Source organism: Fundulus heteroclitus, chromosome 4, assembly GCF_011125445.2.
Source record: "Fundulus heteroclitus isolate FHET01 chromosome 4, MU-UCD_Fhet_4.1, whole genome shotgun sequence".
Classification (NCBI taxonomy): Eukaryota; Metazoa; Chordata; class Actinopteri; order Cyprinodontiformes; family Fundulidae; genus Fundulus; species Fundulus heteroclitus.
Window position 1 is genome coordinate 15,526,159 of NC_046364.1, and position 27,109 is coordinate 15,553,267.

The 27,109-nt window shown below is 38.1% G+C and overlaps 3 protein-coding genes across 5 annotated transcripts in view; all 3 read right to left on the reverse strand.

The window, feature by feature from the left end:
* Positions 1-427: 427 nt before the first annotated feature.
* On the reverse strand, positions 428-8,482 carry LOC105916352 (high-affinity choline transporter 1). Its single transcript, XM_012850811.3, has 9 exons — positions 8,158-8,482; positions 7,240-7,465; positions 6,821-6,934; positions 6,331-6,486; positions 6,065-6,213; positions 5,470-5,613; positions 4,783-4,936; positions 2,545-2,762; positions 428-2,446 (listed from the first exon to the last, which is right to left on the reverse strand). Exons 2-9 carry the CDS (start codon positions 7,421-7,423, stop codon positions 1,775-1,777), a joined length of 1,791 nt encoding a protein of 596 aa, XP_012706265.1. The 5' UTR covers positions 7,424-7,465; positions 8,158-8,482; the 3' UTR covers positions 428-1,774.
* A 1,715-nt stretch (positions 8,483-10,197) lies between these two features.
* On the reverse strand, positions 10,198-16,788 carry arl6 (ADP-ribosylation factor-like 6). 3 transcript variants are annotated; one of them, XM_036136151.1, is made up of 9 exons: positions 16,666-16,788; positions 15,040-15,193; positions 14,784-14,845; positions 14,544-14,612; positions 14,366-14,460; positions 13,989-14,118; positions 13,697-13,752; positions 12,901-12,913; positions 10,198-12,466 (listed from the first exon to the last, which is right to left on the reverse strand). In XM_036136151.1, the coding sequence occupies exons 2-9, from the start codon at positions 15,157-15,159 to the stop codon at positions 12,433-12,435; spliced, it is 579 nt and encodes a 192-aa protein (XP_035992044.1). In that variant the 5' UTR covers positions 15,160-15,193; positions 16,666-16,788; the 3' UTR covers positions 10,198-12,432. The 3 variants fall into 3 exon arrangements, with proteins under 3 accessions (XP_035992044.1, XP_035992045.1, XP_012706262.1); XM_036136152.1 differs by having other exon boundaries at positions 15,040-15,188; positions 16,666-16,782; XM_012850808.3 differs by lacking the exon at positions 12,901-12,913.
* A 2,632-nt stretch (positions 16,789-19,420) lies between these two features.
* The window catches only part of LOC105916349 (ephrin type-A receptor 6), a gene marked incomplete at its 5' end in the record, with an annotated part of 54,526 nt that continues 46,837 nt past the window's right edge, over positions 19,421-27,109 (reverse strand). The window contains 7 exon segments of the mRNA XM_036136153.1: positions 19,421-19,567; positions 22,207-22,356; positions 22,693-22,886; positions 22,972-23,121; positions 23,203-23,412; positions 23,529-23,590; positions 24,960-25,145. Coding sequence (XP_035992046.1) covers positions 19,453-19,567; positions 22,207-22,356; positions 22,693-22,886; positions 22,972-23,121; positions 23,203-23,412; positions 23,529-23,590; positions 24,960-25,145 — 1,067 coding nt within the window.

A 27,109-nucleotide genomic window follows, 5' to 3' on the forward strand; every position in this document is an offset into this window, starting at 1 on the left:
TGGTTTTGATCTTATTAAATATTTCACACACAGCGTTGTGCAAAATGTGATTCTGTAGTGTTTGAAAAATAAAAAATGGAATACAATGTTATTACTGCCAATAGTATTTTGGCTACTTTCAGTAGAGCACTGCAATTAGCATATTCAAGTCATCAAAATATTTTGCACTGCACTTCCCTTTGAGTAGCTTTGTTTTTTTTTCTTTTGAGGAAAGATCAGCGCACTTGGAGTACTCCTTTCGTTAATTTTTCTACCTATTAACTCTACATCGCAGTTATTGCGATGATAAAGTACATTTTTTCCTGATTAGGATGGTGGTATTTGTACCATATAATTCGAGAAACAGGGCAACAGGGCAGATTGATTTTCTTAATGGATTTTAAAAACCGTTTTAAATCCAACCAAAAACAAAAACAAAAATCTAAACTATTAGATCAGTGTTCCTGGTTTGTTTTTAATCATAAACCAACAACAGCTACAATGAATTTGCTTTTGTACACATATCTTGTCATTATCTTCACTCTTTTCACTTTTTATTGTTTTTTATGACATCAAAAATAAATAAACATTTATACTGTATGTTTTTTTTATCGCATATGGATAATTGTAACCAGCAATATCTGTTATCCTTATATATGTTTTATCCTTACACAGCATGTATACAAATATACACGTCACAAGAAAATAATCTATTCACTGCTGTTGTAAAAACAACTGGCAGAAAGTAAGTTAGAGCCTGTAAACACAACATGAAAAAGAAGAAGTAACCAATTAAATTTTAGCCAGATTTTCTGTGGATTATACATTCATTGTAAAGTCTTTCTTATTCCAGTCGCACAGAATCCTGGTCAGAACGTTGAAAGTAAAACATTTATCTTATATGCATCTTTAAGGCAGTTGAATACAAGTTCATTTAAAATACTAACTCATTCTTTTTATCTGGCTAATGCTGCTTCTACGCCCAACATTTTTGCGATCAAAAGCAAATGCTTAAGTCAACTACAATAATTTCAGCTTGGATATTTTCACAGATTGCATTTTTTTATGTATTTTTTTTAAATCACAGCTTGTATATCTTTATCAGTAAGAGTATAAAATACCAATAGGAAACATGTTGGTTTGTCTATGCCTTTTTAATCATAAGCTTTAGATTTCAATGTGACCTGCTGGATGTGACACAATAAGGAATGAATGCGATTTCCCTTGATTTCCTTTAGCTGAGCTACTCTACCGCTACTGTCACTATGAGATTACATCGCGATTGCTGCATATGTGTGAAACTGTATATCTTATTGCTTTTAAATTATTGGTTCCCTTTCAAACAGTGGTTGTGCGGTCAATTCCTGCAAAGTGCCAGTCAATTGTTTGGCACGTTTTTGGATGATAAACAAAACCTGTAGAACTTCATCAATAGGCTTTTTACTTCAGTGCTGAAAAATTGAATGACTTAGATTTCACATATACCTCTAACCCAGTTAAAAAATGAATGAGTATGCAAAAGGACGGTGTATAAGTGCTCTCAGCGTATATATTTAAATAAGTAGAAGTGTGTTGCTTTATGTCATGAAGGACAGCATCATGTCTTGATAACCAGCAAGCTGCTATAATTAATCTTTTATCCGGACATGTGGCTCTTTTCCAATTAGCTGTGATGTCCGAGAACTTTAAAGTCCAGAGGGAGGATATATGCTTGTTGTCTCTTGGCCCCCTGCCAGCTCAGTCAGGTATTCCGTGTTTATTTCTCCTCTTAAATTTTTGTTAAAGCCTAGTTTTGTCATTCTTCATTGTGTGAGGAGTCAGGGCTGGACTCCTCCTCTTCTTCCTCCACCGTTTCCTCTGGCAGCGTGTCACGGCGAGTGAACGCGGCTGCCAAGGTCACGCTCAGCCGCGGTTTGACTGGCGCCAACTCCGACAGCCCGATGTTGTTGCCTCGGGTTACGAGAGTAGTTTTATCCATTATTTCCCCGCTGCGGCTCGACACCACAGCATCCAGAAAGTCGTATTTGTGTGAGATCTTTCCGCTCTCGAACAAGTACTTCGCCAGGTAGGAGAAAGCAAAGTTACCCACGAAGGAGGCCAACATGGACACGGTCTTAAAGGGGAACTTCTGTATGACGATTTCCTCCATCTCCCCAGTAATGTGGTGCTTCCGCTGCTCGGTCGTCCAGCCTGGGTAATAAATGAAAGGAGGAAGCTGCAGGTAGGGTTCTCCTCCGCCTATACGCAGCACCAGGCCAAAGAGGTACGCAGCCACCGAGCCGTACGTGTTGGTACCTTTGACGAAGAGCACACTGAGTAGCTGCGGGAAGATGATGACATAAACCAGATCTGAGCTCAGGTACCAGAGGCCGTAAACCGTGCCAGTAACCAGGGCCATCAGGGTGGCAAGTCCACCAAATACAAAGATTGTGATTCGCATCACCCACACGATTTCACGGTCAGATGCCTTGGAAGAGAGAGAGTAGACATAAGCCACATGGTAGACAACTTCAAAAACAAGCTAATAGTAATTCCTTGTTGATGTTCCTGAACTCATGCACTTACTGACTGTCTGAAGGCCAGCTGGTAAATGTTTCTTGCAAACATGGAGCTTGCTGACAGGATGGAGGAGTCTGCAGAGGACATGACAGCAGCAGACACAGCCCCCAGACCAAAGAAAGAAACAAATGGTGGACAGAGGTGCTGGAGTACGATAGGGAGAATCATGTCTGCTTCCTCCTTGTCTTTAGGAGAAATCCCTCCATAACTTGTCTGGTTCCAGTCTGAGGAAGAGAAACAATCAATCAATTACTTCCAATTGAGAAAAAACATACACTCTCTGTTTAATTTTTTTTGTACATAAAAAACAGGAATGAACTAATTTAAAATTTGAATTTAACCCATTGCCTTTTAGTATATAATCTAAAAATCGGATACCCACGTTCATTAGAACCTACAGCATCCTTTATACTAGGCCAAAGTCATTTATTGCAGCAACATAATCCCAAATTGAACCATTTCGTAAAAATCTGTATTTCATTTAAATCAAGTGGGGCGAGGGGTCCCCATTATAATATCTATTTTAACAAAATAAAAGTCTAAAACAGGGTGCAGACTTACATTTCACATGGTTTGAGCAAACATACAAAGACGTCTTTACCATTCCTGTTTGCAATATCTCTACATCATTTAGAACCCTGGTTCCTCTCGTCTGTTCTTGTCCCTTCAGCTCAAAACACGTTTTAATAAGATTTAGGTTCAGGGACTGAGAAGGAAGAACACTGATGTTGTCCGAATGAAAAAAATCCTGTGTTGGTATACTACATTGCCAAAAGTATTGGCTCTACACGCGCATCAACTTTAATGACATCCGATGGTTAATACAAATCACTATTCCCAAACAAAAACACACAATTGGAAGCATAAAATTATCCAAAATCCCTCTCTCCAGAGAACGAGTCTCTGCTGCTGCTGTCTGTTGGCACTTTAACCCACTGCATGCAATCCTTTGCATTGAACTTGGGGATGCATGGGTTGAGTGCAGCTACAGCAACGAAACCTATACCATGAAGATGTGTAGCAATGTTCTCAAGCTAATCTGAAGGCCACGCTCAGTTTGGAGGTCTGTAGCTACTGACTCTGCAGAAACCTTGCAACCCCTGCACACTTTGTGCCTCATCAAAACAGTCAGTGGTTGTGAGACCAGTAACAAATATTAAATTATATCAGGTAAAAACATCCATACACATCAATTATGTTGGTCAGTGTTCCTGTTATTATGGGCTGGAAGCAACTATAAACGGGTGGGTTTTCAGTCTTGATTCATCTTAGAAGACCTAATACTTCACGGCTGAGTCGCTGTCATTCTTAGTCGTTTCCGCTTTGTTATAATACCACTAACTGTTGACTATGGATTATCTATTAGCAAGGAACTGGAGTTGTTGCACACATTGCATCCTATCATTGGTCCCACAGTGGACGCAGAGTCACTGAGTGACACATTTTTTCTCAAATATTTGTAGAAGCAGTCTTCACATCTAAGTGCTGGATTTCAAACAAACCAACATTTCATTTTTTTTCTGGTAAAGTCCACAAGATTAAACTCCCTTGCATTTCAGTGCACTTTATAATTATTCCCAGAGGGCCTACACCATCATAGATCCTCTGTTATACTTTACAATGGGCATTTTAAGATTTCCCACGTATTTTGGTAATTTATTTCTTTTTTTAGCAATAATTGTATTTTTTATGCAAATAACTAACTCAATTAATATTATTTGTATGTGTAAGATAATGTCACTGCCGTAAAGGTGAATACAAGTTAGAGACGGGGAACATATTGGGAAGCCAGTATGAGTTAATAGTGTGGTAAAACAGGGCTGCAGGAGAACATTACATTTGCTTGTTCATCTTTCTTTGTAAGAGTTTTTTGCTTCTTTTTGGAAAGAGCTATGTTATTAAGCTGCGCATCTTAGCAAATTCATTCATGAAGCGTTAGCTCCTGCCTTAAACAGAAGCAAATAAAGATGTGTCATCACTTCTTGCTGGAGGAATCTGACACCCAAAAATCTGGAGATCGCGGCACTAATTTGGTCCCTTGTGTCGCTCTAATGCAATATTTACAATCCAGCACGGTTATTAAACGGATTGCTGATCCATTATGGATGAGGTGAACCAGATGCTATTTACCAGGCTTTCTTAGATCTAAGGGCAACAAGAACCCATCCAGAGCCTTCCCTGGCAAAAACAAACACACATGTAAACCCCAGAGTGTGGATGTGAATACTCCTGCGTGTCTCTAACCTGTTGAGGCTCCGATGGCTCCGATGAGAACGGAGGGCACGGCCATGACGAGGCATCCAAACGCGGCCAAGAAGGAGAGGACCTGTGCGTAGGTGGCGGAGGAGGCTGATAACACTCTTTGGAAGTACACTTGCCATGGTATTCCTCCCAGCATCTGCAGCATAATGATCACCAGGAGAAACACATCTAAAACTGCAGTCCAGGACTGGCAAAACAGTTTTAATACGAAAAAGTAAAAAATCTATTCTATTCAATGAACTTTGAAAAACAAAGAAAAATAAAGATCATGAAATAGAGAGAAAGCATATAAAGCTGAAGTTGAAGGGGTGGAGGACAGAGCATATTTCCAAACTGTAAAGGGATAGTTTAGTAATTTGACAAAATAATGGGTCTGTTGGGAAAATTTTAAATCGTTGCTACACCATGTATCTAACTATGGCATCACACAATATTAATAATAATTTCTATATTATTAATTTTAACCTGCCAAATGGCAAAAACAAACATTTCAGTTCAATAAACATTTCAGTTCCCTTTTCAGGTTAAACCCAAAAGGTAACTGCATTTTTAATTTCATTATTAATTGCAAATAAATACATTAAAAATGGTATTAAAATCAGATGTGTGCCCTATTCTAGAGTTTCATGGTCTAATGGTGTGAGAGGAATACAAATGTGTATACGGTACCAGAAGACAGAAGTTGTCGATCCAGATCCAGGTGTCTTCCTTTTTCACGCTGCCTCTCCAGGGCGACTGATAGACATTGTTCGCTGCAGTCACAGTGATGTCTGCCACCGCAGCATTAGTCAAAGCAAAAGGGACGCTGATCCACTGCAGACAAAAAGAAATCAATAAATATGCAGGGGAAAAAAACATACTTTTTTTCAGGCAATTTTAAAGTTTTCCTTTGGATTTTGGTGCCTTTTTTTGCTCATTTCTGTCTGGTCTGTAAGGGCCTTTTGTGTTAAGAAAATGGAGTTAAGAAAATGGACACATGGAGGATAGGAGACAACCCGTTAGAAGTAAAGTACAAGGAAAAGATAATTAAGGTAAAAATATTAACAAAACCGCGACCCCATGAGGGATAAAGCGGTTTGGAAAATGGATGGATGGATGGATATTAACAAAACATAAGAAAAAGGGAAATATTTGTAGAATATTTTTGCATAGAACCTTTGAAGTGTTTCATCTCACTGCATTTCCTTTCCCTTCTGTTCATAATTCTGAGAGCGATTGACCACAACAGTAACTTAAACATATAAAAGTCTTAACTTGAACCTACCAGGCCAATAAAGATGCAAAACAGCTGCACCACGTCTGTGTAGGCCACAGAGTACAGTCCTCCGACCAGGGTGTAGAAGATTGCAATGAGTGCAGAGATAACTACTGACATCTTGATGTTGATGTCCACAATGACACTCAGAGTAGCACCTAGGTGATGAGCAGATTAAAGGACATCACAGCTCCTGTTGCACCAGGAAGTCAAGCACATTTCTAGGTATTTCCTGCAAAGTTTTTGTTCTGTTGTATGCAGATGCCTGGACTTACCGAGGGCGGACAGGATGGCAGCAGACCAAAAGATCTCACCCATGAGTGCAGGTATGAAAAGAAGACCACCCATACGTTTCCCATACAGTTGCTGGAAAGGGTCCAACATGGTGACGTAACCCCGTGAGCGCATGGGCTTAGCAAAAAAAAGACCACCTGAGACAGAGAGGGATGATTGTGTATTAATGCATATCACAGCAACAAAAAGTGGATCTGAACAAAAGATATTAATAAAAACAATGAATAAATAAATACATATTTTTTATTTGATACGTTTTTCCTCAGAGTATAGATGCTCCCACTGAGGGAGGAACAGAAGACCACTTGACACAATCTGATTACAGCCCAACAATAGTTATTTCAATTAACTCTAACCTGAGTGCCTTGGTTAGTATTAGTGCCATTAAACGACAGATGTTAAATTAGTATAAAATGCTCAGAATCATGCTTTTTTAAAGTCAAGGACAAAATAATGTTGACCACCACTTACCCACAACCAGACTAAGGGCATATCCAAATGGGGCTTGAGCCCAAGCCAACCCATAGCCCGGTAGATACACGTACTCAGCGGTGCCGTTGATGTACCCTCCACCCACCCAGGTCGCTGCAAATCACACAAACACGCAATCGGATGTAATTAAAATTAAACGAGTTTGCACATTAAAGAAAAAAAAAAGAAACTATTATAGATTGACACAGGGAAATAATTTCAGTTTAACAAACTAAAAACAAAACGGCAAATCTTTCATTTAATTCCAACGGACTTTTAAGTCGACTTTATATCACGGTTAAAAAGAAAAGCTAAACTCGTTACCGCACCAAAAAAAAAAAAACAAACAAAAAAAAAAACTATGACAACAAATCAGCCGTAAAATTTTAAACAGTTTTAAGTGTCAACACAAACTCCACCTGTCATTGTGAATCCACCGACAAACAGCCCAATGTCTCTCCCTCCGACCATGATGGTTTCGCTGCGGTCGGTGCCCTCCGCCTCCCCGGAGTGCTTGTTCTTCCATGCCGCCCAGATGCCCACGACCAGGATGAGCAGATAGAAGATCGCGATAGCCACAAGCCCCTCTACATGGATGGTCATTGTCGCAGTGGTCCTCTGCTAGGAACGGGAGGGCATGAAGACCTGTGAGCGAGCAGAGGAGGAGAAGAAGACACTTTTTTAAAGAAATGATAATAGCGTCGTGGCATTTGGAATGATTGACGGTGAGTGATTTATACCAACATTGTTTGGGCTGGAAACAACATCAAAAGAAACTTCCCATGTTATTATAATAAAAACATTTAATTGGGGGCGTTTAGAACACGGATCAAACACGGTTTCAGCGCTGAAACCTTGCTGAAAAATAAAAGCACAATCAAGGTTGATCCAGAAATAGTTGTCTGTGGTAAATGATATGCTTTTACATATTGTAGATAGAACCCTGAGGCGATTGTCCTAAAAAGTATGACAGTTGGTAAAATAAATAAAAAAAAAAAATACTCACGGTAGAAATGTGTCACACCGTCATTAAGGAAATTGTTATTTTTCTCAAAAGAATACCTGAATAATTGTTTTCGTTATTACAGATCTCAGCTGATGCAGTTTGGCTCATTGTGGAAGAGGAGTGTGCGTAAAAGCCATATTACGCACAGAAATACCGAATCAAGGACAACTTGTGATAGCAAACCTCTTTCTTTCTTTCTTTCTTTCTTTCTTTCTTTCTTTCTTTCTTTCTTTCTTTCTTTCTTTCTTTCTTTCTTTCTTTCTTTCTTTCTTTCTTTCTTTCTTTCTTTCTTTCTTTCTATAAAATAAATATAAACGCTTTCAGAACTTACCAAAAGTATTTCCAGAGTCATGCGTGTGAGCAGCTGAGCAAAAAAACTGAGCATCACAGTTTTAGGTTCATTGAAATCCGCGTCCCTCTTTGCACCGCGAGGAACAGTGAAGTGAAACGGCGTTGGGGGTCTCTCGGGTGACTTGCGGAGGCTTATAAAGACGGCAGATGCCGTCAGAGGACGGAGACACGCGTCAGAGAAACCACTCGTCCCTCTTAATGAGCACCTGGCATAAAACACGTCACGACGTCCCGGCTGATGTTACTGGAAGAGTGCCGAGATTCCTTTACCCAAGACCACGGACTGGACTGGCCCGGAGAAGAAGGTTGCTAAAAGCGTCACATCACGCTTCGGATAGTCAGTGGTCTGTGAGGGATTTGTGTTTGTTGTTAACGAGACTACGGCTTCTTTAAACTAAAAGCGTAAAACCCGCAGTCCACAGTTCAGGCCTCCTGTTAGGACTGGACGATAATTCAATAATATATATCGATCAATAAACGTGTGGCTCAGTAGAAAAAGGGGGTCAATAAAAAGTTAAATAAAATAACAGTTCTCCTTCCTTTTGCATTCTAGCCTATCATGCAGGTTAATACTACTTTCACGACACCCTCCCAATCAATCAGCAGACCCAGGAAAGCTCCTTCATCAAGCTTCAGACTTCAGAGAGCACAAGTTCTTTTCTCTTATTTAAAGACTTACGGTTTGGTAAAAAATTGGTTGAATAAAGGGTTGTGTTTGAATTCAGTGTTCTTTGTTTATAAATAGGTCACTTGGCAACAGCATAAAATGGCCAGGGCTGCAATGATATTAAAACATATATAGCCATACATTATGAACACTATCTCAAGGAGAAATGCTCAATCTTTTTCCATTTTCTTTCTGTTTTCAAACAAATTTGTCGACTAAAACACTCCCAGCATTTAAGCAATTAGACCACTTTTAAGAGTGTGTCTGCCTCTTCCCTTCAGGATATGTATCTGTGAGCTGCGTCCATTTAATGGCCACTTCAGCCTGCAGTCCGTTTATCTGGACAAGACTTGTCGAAACTGGCAGGCATCCAATTAGGATGGTTCTGGAGCACGCAGCGAGGTCTAATGATACCATCTGACTTTTTAGAATCCTTACACACACACACAGGCACACTGACTGGAGGAGGGGGAAAGAATCCACACAGGAGATCCTTCTTCGCCGTGGTAAAATGTGGCAAATGAGCAGTGCCCTCTTCTGGCACGGCAAACAGAGCGGTTCAGCACCACGGACAGAGCCATGTCTATACCACAGGTTAAGGTCGTGACTGATAACTGAATGGATGATAAATGATCTTCGAGACATAATTGCTATAGCCTTCACTAAATATTTGCTAATATTTGTTATCGGCTTTATGTACCATTTTGTAGCAAAGAAATGCTATATGAAAACTTAAATCAAAGTTGCCCAACATCTGCAGAATGCTTTAAATCAGAAGCAATCTTCACATACATTTCTATGAAATAAAAATACTGATATAGATGAGTAAATACACACAATAAAAAAACAAGAGCTTTTTCCTTATCAATGTGATGCTTTGTTTTCAAACCTTTGTCACTAATTCCAAAACCATCCAAACGAAGTCTTCAATTACGTTTCAAATTGATGGTTAACAAGCACCGTGTTATCCTAGTGCAGTGCCAAAGAGTATATATTATTTTGTATGGCTGCATATTTAAATATTTTTACTAACATTACAAGTTTAGAACTCCATCGACCAGTTTTTAAGACCAAGTTATTAGATCAAAATAAAGTAAAGTGCAATTATGTTTGACATCTGATAAGTGATTCTGTGAAATATTGATGGCAAAAAATAAATAAATAAAAAAACATCCGGCAGACAGCTGGAAAGTCTGCTAACTACATGTTGGACAGATGGTTGGTGCAGAACCTTGAGACCGTTTTAAATCAAACACTGAATCTTAACTTTGGCATTCGAGGATTCAATCATTCCATTAGGCATACGTGCCTGGTGGATTTCTGAACGCGATCATTTAACAAAAGGACACTGTGTTGCAGAGAAAACATTTTAATACATGTAACTTGACTGATTACATTGAATCGAATAAACAATTCGGATCCCAAAGACCGGTGGTTTAATGAGCAGCTGTTGCTGGCAGCTCCCAAGATGTCTGAAAAGAGAGTGAATAAGAGGAAGAGAGCTTGAAAGAGAGGCAAGGTTTGGGATAACGTATAACATATGAACATCAGACCTGGGCACGAAATTTAGTCTCCACAAAGTCTATTACTTGAACATGAAAACACAGAATGAAAGGAAATCCATACAGGCCTTTGAAAGATGCAGTTTGAGCAAGGAAGGTAAAAATGAAACGGTGCTTAAATCAGTTTTTACACATGAGGACTCTGTCGACATACTGATATGAACTGAGATGACTACAGGACACTGACTAAACTTCTTACAGCAAACCAAACATATCTTACGGAAACAAAAACAGCATCTGACCATCAGATATAAAACTTTACACATCTAATATAAATTCAAACATACTTTATTTGTCTTGCCACTATGACAGACTTTGAAATATTGTTTGTTTTTTAATTGCCTAAACAAAACCGTACAAGTTTTGTCTGAGTGTCTTTTCTGTTTTACTGGTTTCAGAATAAAATTCACAACAAGTAGCATAAATTCAATAGATGATGTTAATGGTCTGAATCATGAAGACATGAGGGGTGGGGGGGGGGGCAGTTTAAACGATTTTGACTTTAATGTCTAAAGCTATGTCTTGCTTTTTAGGTTAGGATTGCACCCATGTTGGGAGGGGGTGTGGGGTGTGGGGTGTAGAGAAAGTACTTTTTGTTTGCATTTGGTGCTTTTGCATAATAAGAAATCAAACGAACAAACAAAAAATGTTAATGTTAAGCTTTTACAGAGTATAAATTAAGGACTAAAAAGAAGAAAGGTGTTGATTTAAACTTAATGGTGCATTAAGATCTGATTATTGCTGTCAAATAAATGTAACCAGAATTTTTACAAAATATGCCTGGATGGATAGCTAACACATATTCTTAAACAGGATAATGAAAATATAAATTTATTCTGCCCCAAAAGACTCAATAAAAGAAAAAAAAAAACACATTTTCATAAAGCTTTGTTGAATTTACACAGCTTAATATAGACAAAACAAGCTGATTTTACATCAAGCTCTAGGTCAGACAGCCTATGTGAACAGATCAAAGAGTTGCTAAAAAAAAATCTTTGTACAGACTGCAATTGTATGCTTTCTGGTCGGCCTTTGATTCATTGAAGTACTGAGAGTAAACCGAAAGTAGCATTTTGCATGATTACATCTTGTTCGTTAGGAATGAAATAAGGCCAGAAAGAAGAGTAGCTGGAATTTAGGTTTGCAGAGCCTTGCTCTGACTATTTCTTAACATACTAGATTAAACTAGTATTATCAAAAATAAACTACTATCTTCAAAACAGCTCAGTTTGTTACAATCCTATTTGTTTATTTCAACTTAATTTTTTATTCATTTTTACCATTTTTTATTTATGTTTACTGTGCGTAGAGAAAATTTGCTAAAAAGTGAGCTGCGCTGCATTTCAAATTAGCTGCAATGAAGACAGAACAGCTGCTGTAAATGTTACCATAAGGCAGCCATCTATGCAAGTTTGAAAAAGGCAACTGTCTGAAATAGATTTTGCCTCTTTCCTGTGAAGTAGGAATTGAAAGGAAAGTAATGATAATTATTAAAAACCAGAATGCATTTACAGAAAACCTGAGAGACTCAATACAAAAAAAAAAAAAAAAAAGCGAAATGAACATTTGGCAAGTGGTCTATAATAAATAGCTCAGGACCTGACACTTAAAAAAGCTTGGATGTTAAGCCAGATTCAAATATGAAAAGGAAAAAAAGCTTTTAGTTTAAGTCACATAAATAAAGCTATTGTATATGAGGGGACAGAATGGTTTCAGAATAGCTATAGTCTGAGCATGATGTACTTATTATACAAAGACATTTACTGGAATATTAATTAAATTTAGTAAACCTTGAAAACTGCACAGGACAAAAAAAGCAGTTGCCAAATACAGTAGCTACTTTTTGTGAGTTTCTCTTACCACTGGTGCGTTTGCTTTCTGTCTGTGTGTCTTTTTTTTTTTTTTTTGCATTAAACACTTCAAAGACTCCTCTAAACATGTTATCAGAAACAGCAAGCCTTTTTAAATCTTCCAGTCTTGCACAGAAACATCAGTGAATCCTGCTGGTGGTTCCGGTGGTCGCTCCTCATGCGCTCACGTTCTCATTGTTTTGATTTGATCTAGAAAAGGAAAAGCAAAAATGTTATTCAGCGAGATATAACACCTATGTTAATAACGGACAGCTGTCTCTCTGAAAACTGGGGAATGCTGGATCAGAGTGAAGAGTTTACATGGTGGGTTTAACTTAAAACTGTTACTGAAAACACAAAAAATACAACGTTCATGCGTTTATGGAATATTGCTTTCTCTGTTCTGCGTTTTGAAAATGTACTCCTCAGGTAGCAGTATCCCTTCACGGAGTTCATGTTAGCAAGATTCAGATCAAACTCATGGTTACAGGCAGGGTTCTAGCGCAGATACGTCGCACAGCTGGCTTCATGTAAACTCACCTTCTAAGGAGACAACAACACAAGCAAGGTGCTACAAATCCTAAAATCTTCAACAAGCACAATACTCGTATAAAAACAAAACAAAAAAAACAATTAGTACTCACTGTATAATTTGATCTATGGGAGGATTTGAATGTGGGCGTTAAACATAACAGAAAAAAAAAAAAAAACACATGCTGACATTCTTGGACGATGAAACAGACCTTTTATGAAAAAGTTTTTGCAAGAAACAAACATGACCCCGCCTAGCATGTTAAAAAAATAAAGACATTTTGAAAGTTTACATATATGTTGGTCGGGATCAGTAAGAAGGTAGAAAATGACATAAACACAGACGCTGCATCACCTAAATAATAAACCGATAACCAGGGCGAGGTAAAACTGATGTATTAAAGCTCATTCAGACCACACCGCTCTCCATTATTGAGATTATAACCAAATGTCTCGTTATTACATCTACTCCCCTACCCACAACTCTGCCCACCCACATAACCTGCTAATTTAAACATTTCCTAACAGAAACCTGACTAGAATGGAGAAAGTAACCTCCAAGTGTTTCTGTGGGCACGCCACTAATCTGAACAGCTGCAGTTACGTTAAAAACAGGCATGAACAGCAGCGGTGGGTTAATCTGACACCAGAACAGCTGCTTTGAAGAATTTGGCGGACAGGGATTTAAAGTAAGCACATAAATAAAAGCACTTCGCAAACTTTAAAACTCCTTGGTGTTATGTATTAAAATCAGCCGTGAGAAGGAGAAGATTTCCCTCAGATTCAGAGCAAAAACGAAGTGGAGTAAACCATTATCTAAAGCACCTGGGCTCCACCTGAACTGTGTACATAATCCAAACAGATTAGTCTAGTCTGTGCACTTTAATTCATGCATATTAAGTCTCGTACCTTGCAACCAGTCGACTCCTTCTTGTAACCCTTCTCCTTTAATGGCATCTGTGGCACTGGAAAACATAAAAAAAATTATCGTTAAAAAAAAAAAAGCACAAAAGAAACCCCTGCATCCACCGAGACAGCTACCAACCATGCAGAAAAAGAACACTTTCAAACTATCCTAGACAGCACTGCAAATATCCATTACTGGCTTTGTAAAATTCCTGGGGTTTAATGTTTATGTTAGATTACTCACCGTGCGTAGTTTACGGGACAAGTACTTGAAAGTGTTTTAAAATGCTCATACCAGATGTGCCAGGGTTTGTCTTTGATGTTCTCCAAACAGAGCAGCTGTGACACCTTGACAGAAGACAGAGCATCTCTGACATCCATCTTGTTAGCAAAGAAAAGGATGGGGATCCTCCTGTGTTTAATGTCTGCAGAAAAAAAAAAAAAACACAGAGAGTAAAGTTTAAATATCCTGCAGTTGTGATGGTGAATAACAAAGGACAATATTTTGACATTAGACTAAATGACACCAATATAATGCGTACTGTGGGTTCCTGCAAAGTGGTTTTCAATGCATTTCTCATTCAGACACACTCAGGCAGTACTATGTTTCTCCCACACTTACATCAGCATAACAAAGTCAGGAGACACTACAGGTCAGAAACCAGACCTTACCGGGATGATTTAATAATGTGTCCAGTTCTTCTTTGGCCACAACCATTCTTAGCTTGTCTGCACTGTCGATGACAAATATGATAGCCTGCCCTTCCCTGAGAGGAGAGTAACGGGGTTAAAATGAACATGACCAAAAAAAGGACAGAGGAAAAAGTTGTTCCTGCGTGTGCCAACTCACTTGTAGTAATGTTCCCAAAGATTTCTGTATCTGCCTTGACCGGACATGTCAAAGACAGTAAACGAAAGACTGAAAAACAGAAGAAAAAAAAGTTGTTGTTTTTTGCAAACCCTTTAAAGCTGAAAACCTTAAATTTCTCACCACATATTATATCACTTAGAATAAATGATCACATAGAAATAAGGTGGTAATACAATTACATTACTTTGGAACTTTTATCAGGCTGCATTAAGTATCTACCTGGATGTCTTGAACTTCTCTATGCTGAAGCCAATCGTTGGAACAATGTCTTGTACCTGGGCCTAAAAGAAAAACAGATATTTAATGTCATGCAAGAGAGGATTATTTCTTTTCCCAGGTAATTGCACAGCAAATGCGGCAGATGAATTACAGGACAGCAAATGTAAAAACACAAAAAAAACCTTGCACAACATACATGTCACTGTAAAATATATGAAAAGTGCATGGACATCTCATTATTCACAGGGAAACTTACATTGGATGGCTTGAGTTTGTTGATGATGGTGGTTTTGCCACTGTTGTCCAGACCCAGGCACAGCACATTTACCTCCTTCTTTAGCCCCAGCCATCCGACCAGCTTGTCAAATAGTCCCATTGGCTAGCTGGCAACCATTAGCTGTGAGTCTGATCTTCAAGAAAAAAAAAGTGTTAAGGTAAGTAGGGTAAAACTACAACTAAGAAGAGGTAAGGTACAGCAGAGAAATCTACATGAAATAAATGTTGATCACACTCAATTGTGATGATGATATTTGTTTTGATGTACCCACATGTTTCTCACGCTGAGGTGCCCTCCACTTTCATGACCTTTACTGTCTCAAACACTAACGATTGAATAAGGTGTGGAGGGGTAAGATCCATTTAATCGGGCTAATATATTAATAGCATTAAGAAAGTGCATGCAAGGCCACTAAATAGTTTACCAAATTTCCTCTACAACTGCCACACTGCACAATTTTGGTGAATGAACTGAATTCATTCAGCGCTTTTCTAGTCATAACGGCCACTCAAAGCGCTTTACACTGGGTCATAATTTATAAACATGCACACATTCATGGAGCTAGAGAGATCAGTATGCAACTTGTGGTTAAGTGCCTTGCTCAGGGGAACATGTCACTGGAGGAAGCTGGAATGGGACAACTTTCAGATTGAGCCACATTCACCTCATTTAGTCAGAGTGAAGATCAATGGCATGGAAGCTCCTTTCATTCTGAGACTTTAACCACCTTTTTCATGGTGGTCCTGTAAAGACCTTCTGATCATCATCTCTCATTAAATATCATTTTTCAACAAAAAAAGAACAAATTTTCTGTAGTGTCCTTACATTTATATCACTTCCTTTTCGAGTAAAACTTAGACTTCTTTAATATAGAGCTGCTTACTGTTACACTTTTTACATTGCAGCTGGCCAACAGTTGCAGTGTAAAAAAAGATATTTTAAACATACATACATACATACATACATACATACATACATACATAAATAGCATAACGAGAAATCTCTGATACAGATATACTTGGTAGTGCCCATGTTCCTTATATTAGGTGACCCATTCTGGCAAACGTTCATATGGTGCTTACCCATTTTCACTAAAATGATGCAGATCTAAATAATGCTTCAATTAATAATGTCTTTACTCGTCAAACTCATCATTTGTCCAAGATACCAACCAAGTTTAAAAACAAATATTATTTAAACATTTAGACCCCAATTGTACTCGAAGCGACTCGAATTGTGATTGCATCAGGAATGAAAAACAAGCGCATTACATGGATGGTTGTTGGTTCTAACCAGATTTGAAGGCATCTATTACGCGCTAACAGCTATTTAATCTCTTGTTTGTTACCCGCGTCGCTAGCATGCCACTGCTAACCATCGGCTACTTAGAAGGTCAACTACTTCAGCTTGCTTCAAGAAAAAAGACCGCAGCAGATGGAATTTGCCGCGGACCTATCATTTTTCCACAATAACTTCTAATAACTAAAGAACCCAAATGCAGTTTGCAGTCAGCTACTACCAACACTGCGGTTAGCCTAGCCACCATATCGCCAACGTTAGCGCGTCTTATCCTGTCGCAGATTGTTAAGTAGAGCTGTAATTTACCTGCAATTCGGCCGCGCTAAGTTGGTACGATGGTGCAGCTAACGCAGTCTCAGTCTTGGTATTTATATAAGCGATGTTTCATTCATTTTTCTCATGCTCATCCACGCTCTCCAGACTACAAAAGTCCTAAAGTAAAAATAAACTAACAAACACAAAAGTGATAATGTTATGATAAAAACATCATATTATGAGAATTAAGGGGAAACATTTCCAGAATAATCACAGTTTGCAGAATTATTTCACTCCTGGAGTAATAGGGCCAGGTTAGATTATTTTAATTATTTTTATTCTTTAGGAGAATAAATTCAGGAGAATGAAGCTAAAGGGATACGGAAATAAACTTGTAATATTACGAAAACAAAAATACTACGAATACGAAGTATATTCAGAGATTAAAGTCCCTCTGATACTGTTTAAGTGACTGAGTAACTGCCGATTTGCCACATTTAAGATGGCGGACGCTCTGACGCATCGCAGCATAGGCAGAACCCGCCCAATGACGCGTCTACTCTTATATTATGTCTATGACAGAAACATCCAGATATTTACACTGCGTTGCCGGGAGACCACCTTCCTGCCGCTATTCTGCCATATATGGCAAACGGAAGGTTGGCTCGCCGGAGCAACGGAAGTCACGTTCGGGAGAGGGGTCTGCCGTGATTGGTTATTATGTTGTTAGGAGACCAGTGGTCTGCTCTGCTGTGATTGGTTGCTACGGTGATAAAGGTGTGATGTTTAGTAATCGCACTTTTTAAAAACTTTAGTCAAAAGGACAGGTAAAGGAGCAAACTAGATTTTATTTATTTATATTTTTTTATTTTATTTTATTTTTTAAGGAAACCTGTTTGTGTATCAACCTGTCCAGGGTGTACCCCGGCTCTCGCCCATTGACAGCTGGAGATAGGCACCAGCACCCTAGAAAATGGATGGATGGATGAATGTTTGCGTATCTAAACTTTGACTTTATTGCTAATTAAAAAGTGTTTTCAATGGGACTGTATTGTCCCAATGCTCAGGACGTCTTTTGGACAGTCGAGTTTCTCCTCTAAGGGACCCAGACTGTGGAACTCCCTCCCCACTGACTTGAAGTTGCAGACTGATATTAACACCTTTAATAGAGGATTAAAATAGTGGCTGCCTGAAGCCAGGACATCTATGTTCGCATAACAATGTCAATATATAAATTAATATTAACTTTAATGTGTGCAGCTATCTGTTCACTTTCAATTTAAATTGTCTGCTATTGTATGTAATTACTTCTGCTGGACTGTGCAATGTTTACTTTTTCTAAAAGCCTACTATGGACTGGTGTTTAAAATGTGCACATGTGTTAATACACTCAAGCATTGCACCTGGTTTGTCCAATGTATATGTGATGTCTATTTAAAAAAATAAATAAAAAATGAAAAGCTGGGTAGTGTACTGAGAAAGTGTGTGTGTGTGAGTGTGTGTAGGCAATATAATTAGTTTAATGTTCAATGGCAGTAAAATCATTGCTGAACTAAAATAACTAACTTAGTGTCGAAAGAGTCCATCTCAGTTCTGGAAACAGTAAAATGGTTTTACTGCAAAAGGCTCTGTAAACTAAAAAAAAATCTCTGGGTCATGTGTGGAATACAGAACTGGTTTCTAGTAAGGGTCAAATTTACCCAGAACAATCAGGATTTACAAAAAAAAAAAAAAAAAGTAAAATAAAATAAAATAACAAAACAAAAGGAAAGGAAAAAACAGATAGTGACATTTTGTTTTATAGAGTTTGAAATTTATGCTACATAATCTTTCTTTTTGATTCTCAATCTTTTACTGGCCAGCTTATTTAAGATGCAAAATATCTGATATTTACAAAGTCTTACAATTATTTGAATATAGCATTTAGTGCCTGAAAACCACACAGCACATATTTTGCTATTTCATTGATCAATAAACACAATGAAGTCAAATTTAAATAAAACTGACCATATATACATGAAAACTGTGATGAAGATGTACCTTATTTTCACCATCTCAAGAAAACCTTCCTCAAGTCCTAATCGTTTACCGATAAGTCCGCATGCCTACAAGACTGTTACCATGATTTGGAAGATGATTTACTTTCATGTGTTTGAAAAGTTTGAGGAAAAAAAAATAGATTTAAAATATAGTTGTTTATTAAGGAAGAAACTTACAGAATAAAACATACAACTTTCACAAGACTTTTTATACAAGACATACTGCATTATCATGAGGAGAGAACATACATTTCTAAAGAAAAAAAAATCTTTTGACATTCAGTGGTCTTCAGTTCAAAAATCATTATTGGATTTGTTGTTTTAAACCAGTTGGAAATCTTAGAACCACACAATTTCTTCTACATCACCAGTTGGTATATCCTCTCCTCATCTTCCCTGGTCGTGAGGTAACTGACTTGACACCTTTCAAAGTCAATAGAAACCATTGGATTGTCACTTGGAAAGATAAGAGGTATTGGTGAACACTTGAATAGACACTAGAGACACGGAGTCCTAAATTCAAGTGAATGCTAGTACTTGCTGAGATTATAAAAAGACCCCTTTTGGCCAATGTTGACAGAGGTTGGCTGTTGTGGAAGCTGTCCAAACGATGATACTTAGGATGATGAGTGCATGTTATCTGGACAGCCACTGGTCCGGTACCACGTCCCCTCCCTCATGAGCAGCATGTGGTACTGGCAACACCTAACAGTCCGGTGTTTGTGCAATTAGTTGGATGACGATGCCGAGGAACTGGAGCTGAGTGTGTAAAAACACAGTCTGGCTTTGTAAAATGGTCTCAAACTTGAAATCCACTCTGGTGGATGTGGTGAAGTTGCAGTCGAAGCGACTGTATGCTGCTTATGATTCTCCGCTGGTGGCCAATCAAACAGACTCCAATGCGTTTGATGTCCCTGGAGAGGAGAAGTAGAATCAATCAGAACTTATGCAGGGACCGAAACATGCGCTTTAAGTGTTGAGATGAAATGAAGCTGAAGAAAGTTAGGTGTAAAAACACATTTAGCATAGCAGGAGACATAGTGTAATAAAAACAAAGTTATTCAAAAAGACATTTCATTTTAAAATGTTAGTAGTCCTTGAACTTGAAGGTGTGTATCTAACATGTCTTTCTAAGGCGTGTGCAGGTAATGTACATCTTTCAGTAAATCGCTTTCCAACATATGATGAACTCAAGCTAAGCCAGGCTTCCAAATATTTGTTTGACATCTTAAAAACTTCCATAGCATCTTACCTTAGAAATACCTTTTATGCCACATATATGCTCATAGTTAGAGAAATAAAGTAAATCCCATGCAATAATCCAATAATAAATTGTGCTTTGTTTTGAATAACTGACAAGAAAGAGTGGTTGAACCCTTTTCTGATTGGTTCTGCTAATTATTGTATTATTTGACAATTTGGAGGCACACAGAGACTGTGCATAAAACATTGGACTTTCAGGCTTACATAGTTAGACGATTATTACAGAAAAAGAACAAAATGAGACAATGACGCCGCGTACCTTTTACAAAATGCAGTTTGTGTTCTTATGTTAAGATTCATGTAAAAGTTTATTAATATTATTATTATTATTAGCTACGTTAATACACAAGGCAAACTAAAAAACTGTGAGAGGATCATAAAGAAAAACGTTTTGCTATGAATACATGTTTACCTGGGTTTGAAAAAAACTAATCAGATTATCTGTTAACTACAGGAAAATGTTTTGAGTTTTGTTATTTTTTTGTCCCTTTTGACAGAAGGGATGATGCAACAACTTCTCTTTATTCAAAATGTTTTTTGCAAGACATGCCTGATAAAAAGACTTCACAAAAAATATTAACATTTGCATTTTCATGTCAGGCTGTATGATTGGGTTTTTTTTTTTTTTTTTTTTTTGTTAACATTGTTGCATTGCAGTAAGAAGTCCTGGGTTCAGATCTTGGCCAGGGACTTTTCTGCATGGAGATTAACAGTCTCCCTCTGCAGGTTTGGATTCTCACTGGGTTTTCAGGCTTCGTCTTACAGTCCAAGTTTGCTTGGTTAAAACTGTCACTGCAAACACAGTTTGGTTCCTTGGGCAGTCTAAGTTGCCCTGTATGCCTGCATGGTCTTTTTTGACTGCTGGAGATAGGCACCAGACCTCCTCAATCCTACACAAGCCAAGCAGGTATAGAAAATAAATTGAAAAGAAATCAACAAAAGACAAAATGAATAGTATAAGCAATTTTAAAAACTGTATTCAAAGTAAAAAAAAATAAATAAAAAAAATACAAAAGATCCTGTGGGGATTGGGACCAAAAAGTAAAGCAATAGAATACATTCATTTCACCTGTACTGAGCTGGAGAGATTGATGCGATGTATATGAAGACACAAGCAGCCCCTCAACCCAAATTAAGGCTCTTACTGCCATTCAACAACCAGAAGACGCCTGCATCACATAAACTTAAAAAAACAAATACATTTTGAAAGCCATGCCTCCACCCTGGCTACAAGGATGCCCAGTTAGACATTACAAGGGAGCACCAAAATGGGACATTCAAAGGTGGAAATATGTTTTATTCCTTTATCAGAAAATATATCTAGTTTGCATGGTTGTATATTGTATGGCTTCCAACACTGCTGGTATGACACAAAAATCCAATTTTATATATTGACACAGCATCGAGGAGCAGGCTCCATCATCATCCAGGAGTTATTTCTGTCGATGGAACAATGGAGCTTCATTTTATGCAGGCTCATCAAACCTTTACTGATTAAAGTGTGTGATGATGTTGAAGCGGGCATCCTTGACTGCCAAGCCTTGTTTATCTCATGATCACTGGGTCTTCCTGCAGGACAGCACTGTATTTCAATCGCCTACGATTGCATGTGTCACACGCAGTACATAGGAAGCAATAATATTACTGTAAATGGTACTGGCGTTACCGATTGGCCTAGCATTGCTTCACTCCAACAATAATGCTCTCGTCTCTCTGGGCATTATTGTCAATTTCTGTGAGGTGGGCCATGCTTATTTGTCATGTCACTAAAGAATCGTGGGATACCTTATAGCTCCTCAGCACCAAGGAGGGCCATTGTGAGCTCCCCATGCTAAAGGAACTATGATAGGAAGCAAACTGGCTAATTTTCCTACGTATCTTCCTTACCGACGGCACCATCTGGACAGCGCTTATCATGGTGAACGCTGACGCACTTCCGCTTTCTAAGTCCTGACCATTTAGACCTTTCTGAATGCACCCAACTTCTCCAGAGTCCAGATGATTTTTTTACTCAGGTGTGCTGGACCAGGGAAACACATAAAGGTTGCAGGCAACCTTGAGGACTGGAGTTTTACTCACCTGATCTAATTCATGATGGTAAACAGAGTGATCCAAAAATAAAAACAACAACAACAAAAAAAAACCAAACATATACAGCATACTGGATAAACCACACAGTTCTGGATGTAATGTTATAACCATGTTCCCATTCTTCTTTTGGTTCAATGCTACTTTCTCTCTCCCCCCTAATTGTGTGCCACAGCACTCTAGATAATTGAGCTCCACTCACTCTATACTCATAGTTGCAATAGAATCCAGTGTAGTGTATCCTGCTGCAAGGAAGTTGCTCTTATATTGGCTCATTTTGATGGAGTCTAGCCAGTCGCCGATAGAGATGAAAAGAGGGTAGTCCGGCATCTCCTCGGGGGAGTCTGAAAAGCTAAGACGACAAGCAGCATGTTAGCTGATACAGAATGTCCTGTTGGCATAACACCAGCTTGTGTTTTTGTTTTATGTGACTAGTTAACAGCAGCAAATCAAATTATTTTCCAATGTGTACTGTACTTTAGGAAAGCTGGTTACTTATAACAGAGGTATGGAATGGATATAATTGCCTTCACATAAATCTTAAAATAATTATTCCCTGATGAATGAGGAACATAGCTGGCAAGTAACTACTTTTTTGCATTTGGAACAAAGCTTCATTTCCGTATTTCTAAAAAGTTAACCCTTTTCGTTTGTGGTTGGAACAGAGTCGCTGACACTTGACATTTACCTTAGAGCGTCATTGACCAGAGTCAGCATACTGCTGGGATTAATTATGAGTTTGTCGAGGAAAGAAAGCATGTCGTTAAAGCTTGGCCGTTGGCTGGACTCCTTCTGCCAGCAGTGGAGCATCAGCTGGTGTAGGGTCATTGGGCAGCCGATCGGTGCTGGTAGACGATAGCCTTCTTCAATTGATAAAATGACCTGGAATGAAGGAAAGCATTTAGAAAAGATGCACTTTTTTATAATCCTGCAACCCTTATGTTTTCTTATGTAACTGGAAACTTACATCTTGGTTTGACATTTCCCAGTAGGGCCTTTCGCCATATGACATCACTTCCCACATGACAATAGCGTAGCTCCATACGTCGCTAGCTGAGGAAAACTTTCCATAAGCGATAGCCTCTGGAGCCGTCCAGCGTATTGGTATCTTTCCTCCCTGGTGCAAAGAAATGACAAAGAACGACGCTTTGACACTCGCACTGTAAAATTCTCTTGAAGGCTCTATTGTAACACTCACTGAAGCCGTGTAAGCCGATTCAGAGTCATCTTCAAGGATCCTGGACATGCCAAAATCCGACACCTTACACACCAGGTTTTCATCCACCAAGATGTTGCGAGCAGCCAGGTCCCTGTGAACGTAACCCATGTCCGAAAGGTACATCATGCCGACCGCGATGCCTCGCAGCATGCCCACCAGCTGCAGCACAGTGAACTGACCTTCACGGGTCTGGGGTTCGGATAGGCACACAGCAGAGAAAACAAGGTAAAGAAGACAGTGCTGTTTTTAGGGAAAAATATGAGTATGTATAAATAAACATTGAATTAATGAAAAGCTCTCACTACCCGCAGGAAAGCGTCAAGTGCTCCGTTTTCCATGTACTCCACTACTATCATAACAGGTCTACCTGAGAGAATGGGAAAAAAAAGTATTTGAATATGAAAGATGTGTCTTTGTGCAGAGGTTATTACAACTAAACGTCTAATCTGAGCTCCTATTTGCGGTTAGTTTTCCCGCTGACAATGAGTCTTAGTGAGGTCAAGACAAAAAAACAAAACACCAACACAGTCTTAAAACAACTTTAATCTCAAAAACATCAGGGATCCCACAAACCATTTCCAAAACTTGAATCCCCACTAATGTTTGCATTTGCTGGTTTTTGACCTATCCTGTATTTACTGTAGAGCAGAACATGTTGCACATATGTGGCCATAATGCAAAGGTAGGGTGCTGTGAAAAACGAAGAAATCATTGCAGTTCAAGTAAACACTATTTCATTGATTTTGGTAACACCGCCTTACTTGTTTGACTTATAAACTAATCTGGCAGAACAGCAACCAGTCTTAGTAAAATAAATAACTAAATTAAATAAATAACTAATAACAACCTCTATTGCAAAAGAGGTAATGGTGTAAAGGTATATATATAACAGCAGTTGCACTAAACCATGATGACACTTTTTAATTATAGTTGTCTTAAGATGGTAGGACTTTTGTCTTTTGCTCTGCCTAGCTATTTAGCTGGAAAACTAATCATTACCTCCCTTCAGATCCTGTTTTTATTTTGTGATTTAGACCTTCTTGAACACGTCAAAGGTCATGACACAGTACTGGAGGTAGAATTCAACCCACCAATATCATGCCCCTGAACCACCTCATGAGATAGTGACAAACCACGATGGACTTTGTAAGATAATAAGGTATCATGGAACAGAGACAGCAGGGGGAAAAGTGCAAACAATAGTGTATTGTTTGCAAGTGTAAAGAGAAAACAGGAATTATTGTTTTACCCAAAATGTACACAGGTGTGGTAACACAATTTTGGAGATTTTTTTTTTTTATGCCCATTTATTTGTTTATTTATTTGTGCACATTCATTTAGAAAATAAACTTAAATGAAAAGGTTTTATTTTTTTTATTTTATTTTTACAAAACTACATGCAAATAAAGTCTTTCATAATGTGTAAAGTGTAACGGACTAAACACTACTTTTTATTCTACAAACAAATAAATAAATGTGTAAAAATAAATAATAAAAAGTAGTTTTCAGTTCTTTACACCTGTATTATGAAATACTCTATTTGCATGTATTTTTGTGGGGAAAAAAAAGTTTTTTTGAACTGTGCTCTGGTTTATTTGGTTGGTATTTTTTTTGTGCATTTTTGCAGATCAGTTATGGCTTTGTGCCCAGAAGCAACAGAAGAAAACAGATAAAAACTTGCTATTGGCAAAGACCTTTAGACATGGACCACACAGAGAGATGCATATAGAGCTCACTCTTGGTGACGACTCCCTCCAGCCGGATGATGTTCGAGTTGTTGAACTGTCCGATGATGGAGGCCTCGCGCAGAAACTCACGTCTCTGCTCTTCCATATAGCCACCTTTCAGGGTCTTTATTGCCACGGCGATGTCCTTCCTGCCAGGTATGCGCAGGTGCCCACTGCAGACCTCTCCAAACTCACCTGTAAAGACAAATACAAACTAATTCCTGAAAGTGAACACTTTCAGCTCCCCTGACCCAATAAGACGGTATGTGTTAATTGTCTTCTGCTAATTAAATGTGTGATTATTATAATTCGAAACAACATTTAAAACGCTTTAAAACTACATAAGAGTGATAAAAAAGTAAGCAGTAGGATTATGATGCATGTAAAACTGAACATAAGCTTGTTATTGCTCCGCTAACCTGGGAAAGGGTAATAGCGCTTCACCTCCACTAGATGGAGACCATGTGACAGGAAATCCTCAAATGGACAGCAACTCTTGTCTCTTAAAGCAGAGAGTAGATTTTTTTTTTCCTCTCTGAATTTTACAGCAAAAAAGTGCATCATCATTTTCGGAATCAGCTACACTTAGCGTAAGGTTAGCCATTAAAATGTAGATAAAGTGTTCTGGGACCTATTAAATGTCTCAAACTGAATAAAGTACTTGGCCATGAAAGATTAACCTCAGAGTTTTTCAAAATATTTGCAGAAGAACTAGCTCCATATCCCAACAAAAATTCTTACAGAAAATATATGTGAAGGATCTCTCTCTCTCTCTCTCTCTCTCTCTCTCTCTCTCTCTCTCTCTCTCTCTCTCTCTCTCTCTCTCTCTGACTAACTCATGGATTAATTACAGTCATACCAAAACGAGAGAACGATGTACTGCCCATTGTTAATTGGCAGCCTATTTGTCTGCTGAATGATGATTACAAGGTTCTTGCTAATGCTTTGCCAAGAGTCTTAAATTAGTTTCAGAGTCCATCATAGATGCATCTCAGTCTGGATTTATGAGTAACATGCATATATCCAATAATATTAGATTGGCTTTAGACATCTTGGATTATTCATACTTGATTAATAATAATAGCTTCATCTTTTTTTATTTTTATTTCCATAGGGCTCTTAACTCAGAGGAGCACAGATTCTTTTTCTAATCATTAGAAAGCTTTGGTTTCGGAGATTATTGTAACTGTGTTATTTGTACCTTATATAAATATGGCAACTGCTCAGTTAAATTAGACTTAGGCATGTCTTAACGATTTGATCTTAAATTAGGAATTAGGGTAGGGCGTCCAATTTCCCCTTATCTCTTTCTTCTTGTTACACAGCGTTTATCCGCTTATTTTAAAACAAGTCTTTAAAAAGATATAACAATTGAGAAGTGTGAAATAGCTATTAGTCATATTTGAACATCAATAAGTGTGAACGTCTTGCAGTAACAGATTCTAATGTCCTCTCAATAGCTTGTATTCCCATCTGTCTGTAATAGCAAAAATCTAAAAACTAGAAGTATTTTGATCTTTACCACAACTAAAGAATAAAAAACACAAGAGGAATTTAATAAATGGCTTTTGAGGGACCCGTTTCCAAAGGGCATTTCTCGTTTAACCTACTTTGCACTTTCATTATGTGTAGACAGTACACCAACCAAAAACCAAACACTCCAAAAACCAAAAATAAAATGCATTACATTAAAAAAAATCTGTTGTCATGAATACATATGAGGACGGAGGACTCAATTTTCTAGATTCTAATACTTTGAATAAAACCTTCAAGGTTAACTGGGTTAAAGAAAAGCTAATTGTATTCTGAACTATACCTTTTGAAAAATTGGAGGGCTAAAACATTGTTAGGGTATAATTACATATTGAAAAGACTTTATTTGGCCTCTAACTTTCATAAACAGGCACAACTAGCACAGTCTGTGACCTATAACATAAAATCTCACCACATTCATTATGGAACAATACAGACATCCTGTACCAAAGCAGATCTCTATTATTCAAAGAATGGTTTATCATTGATGACAACTGTGTGGGTCAGCTGTTTAATAGGAATACCTTGTTTACCTACTAAGATTTCTAATAACACTACCAGAAAAACTACTCAGTTCACACTGAGTCTGGTTCTGCTGAAGGCTTTTCTTTGCCATTAAAGGGGAG

Coding starts and splice junctions, on each gene's coding strand:
- LOC105916352 (XM_012850811.3), bottom strand. CDS start 7,423: ATGACCATCCATGTAGAGGGGCTTGTGGCTATCGCGATCTTCTATCTG. Junction 6,214..6,330: donor TGCCATCCTGTCCGCCCTCG/GTAAGTCCAGGC, acceptor CTCATCACCTAG/GTGCTACTCTGAGTGTCATT. Junction 2,447..2,544: donor AGCTGGCCTTCAGACAGTCA/GTAAGTGCATGA, acceptor CTCTCTTCCAAG/GCATCTGACCGTGAAATCGT.
- arl6 (XM_036136151.1), bottom strand. CDS start 15,159: ATGGGACTATTTGACAAGCTGGTCGGATGGCTGGGGCTAAAGAAGGAG. Junction 14,119..14,365: donor CACATTATTAAATCATCCCG/GTAAGGTCTGGT, acceptor TTTTTTCTGCAG/ACATTAAACACAGGAGGATC. Junction 13,753..13,988: donor GACAAACCCTGGCACATCTG/GTATGAGCATTT, acceptor TATGTTTTCCAG/TGCCACAGATGCCATTAAAG.